General features: G+C 49.1%; 1 protein-coding gene across 1 annotated transcript in view; it reads left to right on the top strand.

Moving 5' to 3' along the window:
- QPCTL (glutaminyl-peptide cyclotransferase-like) overlaps nt 1-12,071 on the top strand; it is a 19,739-nt gene that overhangs the window by 4,029 nt on the left and 3,639 nt on the right. The window contains exons 2-5 of the mRNA XM_015425017.1: nt 669-815; nt 3,373-3,660; nt 6,475-6,627; nt 9,627-9,726. Coding sequence (XP_015280503.1) covers nt 669-815; nt 3,373-3,660; nt 6,475-6,627; nt 9,627-9,726 — 688 coding nt within the window. The remainder of the gene's footprint in view (nt 1-668; nt 816-3,372; nt 3,661-6,474; nt 6,628-9,626; nt 9,727-12,071) is intronic.

Below are 12,071 nucleotides of genomic sequence, written 5' to 3'. Positions count from 1 at the left end.
CAGCTCCTGCCAACCTAGCAGTTCGAAAGCAAGAAATTGCAAGTAGATAAATAGGTACCACTTTGGTGGGAAGGTAACAGCGTTCCGTGCGCCTTGGTGTTTAGTCGTGCCGGCCACATGACCACGGAAACATCTTTGGACAGCGCTGGCTCTTCGGCTTTGAAACGGAGATGAGCACCGCAACCCTAGAGTTGGATTCGACTGGCTTTCGAGCAAGGGAACCTTTACCTATATTACCCAGAGCCCTATGATAGCAGGGATGGGGGCGATTCATAAATTTAATAAATAAATAAAAATAAAATAAGTAAATGTTTCTGCAGGTAGTGCTGTTAAGGGGGGCAAGGTGAGTCCGACTCTATGAGTCGATTCTAACGTGTTTAGGAGCACAGTGCCGAGTTGAGAGGGGGTAGTGTCCAGGGTTCCCTCTAAGCTGAGTCAGTGTGAGCTAGCTCACAGTTTTTTTTAGCCTCCGGTTGGCCTGTTTTTGTCTTAGCTCAGGAAGGACGGCTCCAGAGCCAACTTTATGCAGCAGCCAAATCGCTCGCTCCCAACTCTATTGCCAGGAGCTCACAAAGTAGAATTTTTGCTCACAAGACTCCACAGCTTAGAGGGAGCCTTGGTAGTGTCATTCTTTTGTTGCCAATGTTCCTTCTTCCCCTTTTCGGCAGCTGAACCACAAACCCCGGAGCCTGTCCAGCAGTCAGCTGAAACGCCTGGCCTCCCTGGTGGACCTCCAGCGCCTTTGGCATAGCTACCTGCAGCCCATACTGATTGAGAGGTACCCGGGCAGCAGCGGGAGCAAACAAGTGCGGCAGGTGAGTTCGGGGGTCTGTGTCCACCGGGGGACCTCCCACCTGACCACCAGCCAAAGTGGCTGCCTGGAAAATATACCGGAAATTTTACATCTCTACTCTCTCCTTTGGCACATCTCTCTCAACCTTCTACACAAACCAATTTCTCCACAATCTGGCTGCCGACACTAGAATACCTTAAACCACAGGGTGAAATTCCACAAATGGTTGTTGACCTCGGCTTTTGACTGCTGTTAGAGTAAAGACATAGAGTTTTGATTAGATCAGTTTTGCACATTGATGCGTAACATTCTTCGGTTCAGTTATGTTTAAATATGTTACCATACTTCCTTGATTTTGCTGACAGTTTGTATTTTACTGCATGGAATTTCAGTGCAGGGTTTGTGTTGAAAACTGTTAAAAAGTTAATAAAATATAAATCGGGGGTGGGGGGATTTTCAAAAATTAATTGGCATTTATATGGTGCGCTTCCGGTGCTTTACAAGCCTTGTTTAAATAATCCCTGCCACAGCCCTGCAGGACAGGGCCCTGCTTTGACTCCATGCTGTAGATTGGAGGTTGGAGAGAAAGACCTTCCAGACTACAGCTCTTTCTCTAAACCAGGAGTCCCCAACACGGTGCCCGTTTTATTCTCTCTTGCATGGTTTTGCATGGTTTTTATTCTCACGCTCCTCTTTCCCAGTGAATTCCCTCCTCCCCGCATTTGGGCTTTCACTCTCTCTGTATGTGGCTTTGCCCGCCACCCTGTGTCCAAATTCCAGCGGTGCCCCGAGACACAAAAAAACTTGGGGACCCCTTGCTGCAAGCCACAGGGGGATTTTGTATCTCAGCCGAGATTTTAACCAGGCACAGCAAACAGCTTGAGGTTTCTTTCTGTCCCAAATCCTTTCCCATTCTGCAACACATAACAAAAGACAACGTAATCGTAAGAACTCGGTGAGGGGTTAGGGGCTTGTGTGGACGCCTTATTTATTTATTTTTGAACTTATATTCCGCCCTCCCCACAAGAGGGCTCAGGGCGGATCACAAAGTCATTCGGCTTCATAATATGAATACATTCGTGGACAGTTTAAAAACAGTTAGAACAGGGGTGTCGAACTCATTTGTTACTAGGGCCGGATCTGACATTGTAACAATTCCTTGTTTTATTTGTTTGTGTGTGTGTCTTTAAAAGTTTGGTTGCATGGCGGTGAGAGATAGTCTAGGGTGGCTGAAACAGGCAAGTGGTGTGATTGGTGATTGGCAGAAAGGGGGAGGGGTTTTAGAAAATGTGTGTCAGTCGAGAGTTACAGTTTAGACAGTTGATAAAGACAGTTAGGGAGTTAGTTAAGTGCTGTGTATGAGAGGAGTGAGACACATCCCTGTGTGGGATAAGTTAGTTCTGAAGTCTGAGAGAGAGACAGTATGGTGTGTGATACAAGAGTTAAGTTTTGTGTGTGAAGAAAAGTTGAAAGTATAAGGAAACAAGAAAGTAAAGTTAAAGAGAAAAATAAAAAGTCTGAGTGACAGATGGGAATGAAATAGGAAACCTATATGACCCTGAGTAATGAGTTACAAAGTTACATGCCAAAATCCCTGACAGTGTGAGAGAAAAGTGTGAGAAAAACCAGTTGGGATTGTTCAGTATTTACCCATTCATAGATACAGAGTACTATCCTGTTATGTACGAATTATATCAATAAATCTTTTATTTAAGTCTGCCAGCTCTGAAAGACATACTTCCTCCGGAAACACATAGACCCTCATGAAAGCCTAAAACCTCGACCTACCTACCCAGTGATAGAAATATTATATTATAAAGGTTTGGAAAGCCTTAAAATTTCCTGGTGGCAGCCAGATATACACAGTAAAGCAAAACATAAAGAACATTTTAAAGTAAAACCAAACCTCCCCAGTTAAGGGGTCGTCACAGACATAAATGAGACCTTGTTGGGCCCGGGCCATGTGTGTCATAAAATGTAATGCCAGGTAGCGGAGATATAAACTTTATAAAGGACACAAACAGAAAGGTTTTTTTTTTTACTTAAAATAAAAACATGCTTAAAACATTAGCTGCGTAAGCTGCAAACCTACTTTTGATTTATTGACATTCACCACAGAAATCCCACGCTCAGAGTTCTGAGTCTAGGACCCAGGTTAAAACATGAGATGGCGGAGTGATTAAGAGAGTCTGGCGAAGCAAGCGATGATGCTGCAGCAGCAGCAAAACTGGAAGCAGGAGATGGGCAGTTCCACTGCGGGCCTGATGGAAGCCCTCCGGGGGTCTGATCTGGCCTTCGGGCCGCATGTTTGACACCCCTGAGTTAGAACAACAATTTACAAACGACAATTTAAAAGCAGATTGCACGCACAATTTTCAGAGCTGGTACCGCTAGGTCTCTAAGATTTATTTGCTCTGGGCCACATCGACCTGGTGAACTTCAGCAGGGGAGGTCAGCTTTTCACTGGGCGCCCACCACCTCAGCCAAAGGCCTGGCAGAAGAGCTCCGTTTTACGGGCCCTGCAGAGCGGTAATAGACCCTTGGTTCCTCACGCTGCACCCCCTTCTTCCCTCCTCTAGTTCATCACAGAACGCCTGAAAGGGCTAGGCGCTTCCTGGCAGGTAGAGCTGGACTCCTTCGAGGACCGGACCCCGCGTGGCACCGTGAGCTTCGCCAACGTGGTGGCCACTCTGGACCCCACTGCCTCCCGGCGCCTGGTGCTGGCCTGCCACTACGACTCCAAGTATATCCCGCACGACAGGCGTGGCCGGGCTTTCCTGGGGGCCACGGACTCAGCTGTGCCCTGCGCGATTCTGCTGGAGCTGGTGACCGCCCTGGACCAGGAGCTGCTACGGTCCAAAGAACAGGTGAGGAAGGAAGGAGGTCAGTGTTCCCTCTAAGCTAAGTTAGTGTGAGCTAGTTCGCAGTTTTTTAGCCTCCGGCTCACACATCTCTTGTCTTCGCTCAGGGATGACGGCTCCAGAACAAACTAATCTATGCAGCAGCCAAATGGCTCGCTCACAACTTTAATGCCAGCAGCTCACAAAGTAGAATTTTTGCTCACAAGACTCCACAGCTTAGAGGGAACATTGGTGGCCAGTGCTCCCGTTAAGCTAAGTTAGCGTGAGCTAGTTCGCAGTTTTTTAGCCTCCGGCTGACACATTTTTGCCTTCGCTCAGGGAGGAGGACTCCAGAGCAAACGAATCGATGCAGCAGCCAAATCGCACGCTCACAACTTTAATGCCAGCAGCTCACAAAGTAGAATTTTTGCTCACAAGACTCCACTGCTTAGAAGGAGCATTGGTGGACAGTGGGAGGGGCTTCTAGAGTTCTGGACCTCCTGATGGCCCCTGGGTTTTGGCCACTGTGGACACTGAGTGTGGGACTGGATGGCTTAATCCAACATTGGCTTAATCAGATAATCACAGAATAAAAGATTTGGAAGGGACCTCAAGGGTCATCTAGTCCAACCCCCTGCACAATGCAGGAAATTCAGAAATACTGTCTCCCCCCCCCCCCCCCCCCTCCGTCCCCCCCCCCCCCCCCGTGACCCCTGTTCCAAACCAAGAAGATGACAAAAAACCCCTCCAGGATCTCCAGCCAAACTGGCCTTGAGAAAAACGGCTTCCTGACCCCAAAGTGGCGATCAGCATTTCCCTGGGCGTGCAAGAAAGGGCCATGAGAACTAAGCATTGAGGCAACCCTCCCTGCCCTCCCTTCTCATGATCTGCCTCCGTTCACAGAATCTTGTGCTTCTCTTGTGTTCTGTTATGAGTCACACTGGCTAGCATGGATCCCACCGCGCCCACATTGGTCACATGACTCCACAGCTTCGAGGGGGCATTGCTTGATGGTGGCGCTGAGAAGATGGAAACGCTCCTTGGTCGGCAAGAGGCAAGATGGATCACATCAATGGTCCATTCTGTCTGGCATCCTTTCCCACCTAGCAACCAACCATTTGACCTCTGGAAGGACCACAGGCGGCAAACACAGACCACAGCCCCTCCCCCGTTGTCGCTGCCCAGCCAGGGCTATTTTGGGGCAGGAACGCACAGGAACGGAGTTCCGGCTGGCTCCCGAGATGGCCACGCCCAGCAGGAACTCATTAGGCTGCAGAAACTTATTAGGATTGGCTACATTAGGGGTGTGTGGCCTAACATGCAAAGGTGTTCTTGCTACAAAAAAAAAAAGGCCCTGGGTTTTGACAACAAACAAGGTAAACAGAATAAGAAGCAAAAGGTGGGTGTGGCTGGATGAGCACACTTCTGGTAACGTGGGGGTGCGGCCTAATAAGCTGTGCTGTCAGGGGTGTGGCCTAATATGCTACTGAGTTCCTGCTGTTGGGTGTGGCCTATTATGCTAATGAGTTCCTGCTGGGCTTTTTCTACAAAAAGAGCCCTGTGCCCAGCTATTGGTATTCTGATATTTTACTAACTCTGAATGTGGAGGCTCTACTTCAGGGGTCCCCAACGTCGAGCCCGTGGGTGCCCTGGCACCCGCTGCCACCTTTCCTAGTGCCCACCAAGTGTTTTTAGACAGTGAGTGGAGCCAGATGGGGCTTCTGAACAGCTAGGCTTTGGATTCACCTCTGGAGACCTGATGGGCTGTGCCGTTTGTAAAAACATTGATTGCTGTGGGCGCCGGTACCACCACAGCACAAAGGTCTTCACTGTGGGACAGACAGTAAGCTGAGGAAACTGTTGTGTGGCTGGCTCCGACTTCTGCGGCAGCCATTTTGCAGCCGCACCCATCATGCTGTGTCAGAATTCCAAAGGTGCTGCCCACAGGCTGACAAAGGGTGGCGACCCCTGCTCTATTTCGTCCTCACCACTGTTAGCCATTGGTGGACTTCTCCTCCCACTGGCCCCACTGGTGGACCTGCTGACGGCCCCTGGTATTTTTGGCCACTGTGTGACACAGTGTTGGACTGGATAGGCCATTGGCCTGATCCAACATTGGCTTCTTTTACGTTCTTATGACTGGGGCAGTGATGTTCTGTATTCTTGGTGCTTTGGGGGGGGGGGCAACAGTGGTGTCCTGGCCCCACTGATGGACCTCCTGACGGCCCCTGGTATTTCTGGCCACTGTGTGACACAGAGTATTGGACTGGATGGGCCATTGGCCTGATCCAACATTGGCTTCTCTTACGTTCTTATGGATAAACATCTGGAGCAGAGGTCCATCCGTGGCTATTAGCCACAAGGTATAGACAGGAACTCTCGGGCAAGGGATCCTCTGTCTTCTTGGTGCTTGGGGGTGGGGCAACAGTGGGAGGGCTTCTGGAGTTCTGGCCCCACTGCTGGACCACCTGATGGCCCCTGGTATTTTTGGCCACTGTGTGACACAGAGTGTTGGACTGGATGGGCAGTTGGCCTGATCCAGCATTGGCTTCTCTTATGTTCTTAGGTTCCTCCCGTGGCTTTTGGTGGTCTCGAGAGCAATGTTCCCTCTAAGGTGTGGAGTCTTGTGAGCAAAAATTCTACTTTGTGAGCTACTGGCATGAAAGTTGTGAGCGATCTGTTTGGCTACTGCATACTTTAGTTTGCTTTGGAGCCATCCTTCCTGAGCTAAGACAAAAATGTGTGAGCCGGAGGCTAAAAGGCTGTGAGCTAGCTCACGCTAACTCAGCTTAGAGGGAACACTGCTCGAGAGATATGAACGATCCTGCTGTTGTGTTTTAGGGTTCCGAGGTGTCTCTGCAGCTGCTGTTCCTTGATGGGGAAGAGGCCTTCGAGGAGTGGAGTGACACGGACTCCTTGTACGGGGCACGGCATCTGGCAGAACGCATGGCCAAGACCGCGCTCCGCCCAGGCGTCACTCAGCTGCAGGCGATGGTGAGTGTTCTTCTGAAACCATCAAGCGTGAGATCTGGCCTGGTCTACGTAACAAGCTGAATCCGGCGGTTCAAGTTTGTTTCCCCGTCTGCCTCCTCCTGTTCATCCCTTTTCTCCACAGTCTGCCAAGTTTCAAGTGACTCCATTGATCTGAAGCAGGGGTCCCCAACACGGTGCCCACCCGGTGTTTTTACAAAGTGGGTGGGGCCTGGTGGAGACCCGATGGGCTGTGCAGATTAAACTAGGGACAAAACGGGAACAAACTTAACCCTGAAACCTGGGATCAGGAATCTAAAGATGTAAGTCAAACAGAGTAGAGGGCCACCAATTAAGACTTAATGTATATAATATAAAATACATTCATTTATATTTATTTATAGATTAAATTTATACCACGCCCTCCCTGCTACGCGGGATCAGGGCAGCTTACAATCCGGCATAAGCCAGTATCAAATATAAAACATTTTTAAAACCATTTAAAAACTCTACAATAACATTATTATTAACAAAAGTGCTCTGTTCTTCCACAAGATGGCATATTGCAACTGCCCCGCCAACTCAGGGTCCTCTGCTCCGGGAAACACTGGTGTTCTCTCGTCCAGGGCAGACAGATGGTAACAGTCGTGGCGGCTCCTACTCAAACGGCTGGCGGAAGAGCTCTGTCTTGCAGGCCCTGCGGATCTGTGCAAGGTCCCGCAGGGCCCAGATCTCCTCCAGGAGCTCGTTCCACCAGGTAGGAGCCGCCACCGAAAACGCCCTGGCATTTATTAGTAAAGAATTTACTAGTAAAGAATTAAAAAACCTATATTTATGTATTTATATGATACATAAATATATATGTATTTATTAGTAAAGAATTAAAAAACCTACAAGGGCCCAATCACACCTCATATACAAATACCAAAATCATACACACATCATACACACAAGGGCCAATGGACTTGACCTGACACGTTTCGGCCTGTTTAGGCCTGCTTCAGGGGTCAAACACAATGAGGAACAGATTGTCTTATAACATAATACAATACAGTTATACAACATAGATACAAAATGGACCAGATTAATCTACGCGGATTAAAACCACATCATAGTGGGACTCTCAAGGGGGAAATGAAGTTTTCAGTCTGTCTACTGAAAACTCACGAATTGTTAAATGTTTTCAAAAGAACGTTGTTGAAGAGGTTCCAGAACTCCGTTCTAGTGCATTCCCCCAGAAAACAAATCCTGGTTTTATTCTCTCTCACCTTCCTCTTTGCAGTGTATTCCTTCCGCGCACACACACGGGCTTCCTCTGTGTGTATGTGTTTGGCTCTGCCTCCTGCTGCAGCCATTTTGTAGTTGCGCCCACCACCCTGGGTCAGTATTGCAGTGGGGCCCTGAGGCTCAAAAAGGTTGGGGATCCCTGATCAGAGGAAATTTATTTATTTATATGCTTATCTGCCGTTCCCCTCAGACGTGTCTTGCAACACTAAGTCTGTGCTATACCAGTTCTGGTTGTCTGCTTCTCCACCCAATGCCTACATTTCCTGCACCTAGAAAATAAGCAGCCCTTCCGCCGCACTGCAGGGTAAATTTGCTCAAGTTCCAGTGCATGAACATCTATGCCCATGTATGGCTGGTATGGGGGCTGCGGTGGCTCAAGTGGTTAAGACGCTAAACTGCAGATTGGAAGGTTGGTAGTTCAGCAGTTCAATACCCGAGTGCCGCAAGATGGAGTGGGCTTCCGTCTCTGGTCCCAGCTCCTGCCAACCTAGCAGTTTGAAAGCAAGAAATTGCAAGTAGATAAATAGGTACCACTTCGGTGGGAAGGGAACAGCGTTCCCTGTGCCTTGGCGTCTAATCATGCCGGCCACATGACCACGGAGAAGTCTTCGGACAGCGCTGGCTCTTTGGCTTGGAAACGGAGATGAGCACCCTATCCCTAGAGTCGGATTCAACTGGCTTTTGAGCAAGGGAAACCTTTACCTATGGCTGGTATTGTGGAATCAGTTATTCTCCTGTTTTGTAAATTCCATCAAGAGGAATGAAATTACCTTATATTACCTCTTTTGTCCAGATTTAACCCTCTGCAGTCCTATCTTGACTTCAGGCTTGAAGTCCTGCACAATTTTTTTTGGAAGATACTCAGAGTTCAGTGACTTATGCGGTGGCCAAATTTGGTTTCTTAGCTATTAGTAAATGTAAACTTATCTTAGCTGGAAAAAAACTATGATATTTTCCCCTACTGCTTTTTTACCAATGTTATTAATCCATTCTTATCAATGTTTTTATATTATTACGTTATTATAGTTTTAACCTCCTTTACATCAGAACTGTATTGTTTTACTGGCTTTTGCTGTAATGAATTACGGAAAAATTAGCAACAAGGGAAGTTCTAGGTAAAGGTAAAGGTTTCCCTAGCTCGAAAGCCAGTCGAATCCTACTCTAGGGTGCGGTGCTCATATCCGTTTCCAAGCCAAAGAGCCAGCACTGTCCGAAGACGTTTCCGTGGTCATGTGGCCGGCATGACTAGACGCCGAGGTGCACGGACCGCTGTCACCTTCCCACCAAAGTGGTACCTATTTATCTACTTGCAATTTCTTGCTTTCAAACTGCTAAGTTGGCAGGAGCTGGAGCCAGAGGCAGGAGCTCACTCCGTCATGCAGCACTCGGGTCTCAAACTGCTGAACTACTGACCTTCCGGTCTGCAGTTCAGCGTCTTAACCACTGAGCCACCGCAGGGAAGTTCTGGTCCCGCCTTTTTCCCCTGACATGCTATCTTTCTATAAGCAAAGAATTGCCCTCCCCCGAAACGGGGGAGCGTTTCATATTTTAGACCTCCGCTTGCAGTCCTGGAAAGTCGTACAGACCAGGCACCACCGTATAATCAAGTCTGCTTGGCAGGATCTTGTTCCTCTGTTTATTTGCCAGCCCTCTCCCCACCCCCCACCCCGCCCCGATGGAAGTGACGCTAGAGAAGGAAGTGGTGGATTCGAAAAGCCCTCTTTTCTTCTTTACAGGATCTGTTTGTTCTGCTGGACCTTCTTGGGGCAGACCATCTGAACATCCAGAACCATTTTTTGAACACTGCCAGTTGGTTCGAAAGACTGGTTGGCATTGGTGAGTTCCCAGACCAAAGTGCGGAAGCTGCGAAGCGTGGAAGGGAGCCAGGGGAGTGGTTAAGAGTGTCGGACCAGGATCTGGGAGGCACGAGTTCGAATCACTGCTCTGCCATGGAAGCTCACTCGTGGGCCACTCACAGTCTCTTGGCCTGACTTGCCTCGCACGATTGTTGTGAGGATACAATAGAGCAGGGGTGTCAAACTCATTTGTTATGAGGGCCGGATCTGACATAAAAGAGACCTTGTTGGGCCGGGCCACGCGTATCATAAAAGGTAATGCCAGGAAGCGGAGATATAAACTTTATAAACGACACAAACACAAAGGGGTTTTTTTTTAACTTAAAATAAAAACATGCTTAAAGCATTAGCTCTGTGAGCTGCAAAACTGCTTTGGATTTATCGACATTCAGCACAGAAATCTCATGCTCAGAGTTCTGAGTCTAGGACCCAGGTTAAAACATGGAATGGCTGAGTGATTGAGAGAGTCTGGCGAAGCAAGGTATGATGCAGCAGCAGCAGCAGCAGAACTGGAAGCAGGAGACGGCCAGTTCCACGGCGGGCCTCATGGGAGCCTTCCGGAGGCCTGACCCAGCCCCAGGGCCGCATGTTCGACACCCCTGCAATAGAGGAGACAGAAAGGATGTTAAGCCATTTTGGGGGGATAAGTGGGGTATAGATGCGGTAAATAAATAAATCTGATTGCCCAGAATCGATGGAGTTCGTGCGGTGAGGCCCGAGTTCAAATCCTGACCAGTGTTCCCTCTAAGCTGAGCTAGTGTGAGCTAGCTCACAGTTTTTTAGCCTCCGGCTCACACATTTTTGTCTCAGCTCAGGAAGGAGGGCTCCAGAGCAAACTAATTTATGCAGCAGCCAAATCGCTCGCTCACAGCTTCGATGCCAGCAGCTCACAAGGTAAAAATTTTGCTCACGAGACTCCACAGCTTACAGGGAACATTGATCTTGACTCCTCCACAAAGCTCACGCGGGGCCACAGTCGTGGGCCAATCGGCTTCTCTCTGCCTAACCCACTTCCTGGGTTTGCGAAGATAAGATGGAGGAGGAAGAGGAGGAGGAGATTGGACCTATACCCCGCCCTTCACTACCCAAAGCAGTCTCAGAGCGGCTTACAAACTCCTTTCCCTTCCCCTCCCCACAACAGGCACCCTGTGAGGTAGGGTAGGTGGGGCTGCGAGAGCTCTGACAGAAACGGCTCTTTTTCAAGAACAGCTCTTATCAGAACTACAGTTTGGAAGGAGGAAAGGAGAACTGCAGAAGCTGCCCAGAGCTACTTGGAGCAGGAGTAGGATAAAAACATGACATATGGGATATACCCTGAAGCAGCTGCCCAAAGCCTGGGCCTACCCGTGGCTTCAGAAGTATTTCACCAAGGACTTCCTTCCCCTTTCAAGCTTCAGGTGTTGGGCTCTAGTCAGACCCAGAACTGAGGGGATCATTCCTCACCTGAGCAGGTGGCAACAGCCAGTCCCTGCAGGGTCTCGATTCTGAAAGGCCCAACCGTGTTTTCTCGCAAGCCAGGCAAAATCTCACCAGGACATGAAAGTCTTGCATAGTCTGTAGAGGCCTAGAGGAGCCAGTGGGGTTGACGCATGCCAAAGCCTTTTAAAAATGTTTCTTAGAATCATGGAATCATAGAGTTGGAAGGGGCATCCCGGGGCATCTAGTCCAACCCCCGGCACAAGGCAGGAAATTCACAAATGCCTCCCTCCCACCACACCCCCAGTGACCTCTGTTCCATGCCCAGAAGATGACCAAAAACCTGCAGGATCTCCAGCCAAACTGTCCTGGAGGAAAATTGCTTCCTGATTCCAAAGTGGTGATCAACATTTCCCTGGGTGTGTAAGAAAGGGCCACGAGAACTAAGCACTGATGCAGCCGCCCTCCGTCTCATAAGAACATAAGAGAAGCCAATGCTGGATCAGGCCAGTGGCCCATCCAGTCCAACACTCTGTCACACAGTGGCCAAAAATACCAAGGGCCATCAGGAGGTCCACCAGTGGGGCCAGGACACTAGAAGCCCTCCCACTGTTGCCCCCCCCCCCAGCACCAAGAAGACAGAGCATCACTTGCCCCAGAGTCCCTATCTATACCTTGCGGCTAAGAGCCACTGATGGACCTCTGCTCCATATGTTTATCCAATTCCCTCTTGAAGCCGTCCATGATCTGCGTCAGTTCACAGAATCGGCATGTCTGTCCGGTGGCCATCCAGCCTCTGCTTGAAAATCTCTGAAAAAGGAGAACTCACTAACTCCCGAGGAAGCCCACCGAGGAATCACTCTCACTTTCAGGAATAAGGCTTGGCAATTCTTTGCAGCCAAGGACACC

Source organism: Gekko japonicus, unplaced genomic scaffold (genome assembly GCF_001447785.1).
Source record: "Gekko japonicus isolate JY-2015 unplaced genomic scaffold, Gekko_japonicus_V1.1 scaffold2296, whole genome shotgun sequence".
NCBI classification, from domain to species: domain Eukaryota; kingdom Metazoa; phylum Chordata; class Lepidosauria; order Squamata; family Gekkonidae; genus Gekko; species Gekko japonicus.
The sequence above is the reverse complement of the archived record's forward strand: the minus strand, read 5'-3'. Positions and strand labels throughout refer to the sequence as shown.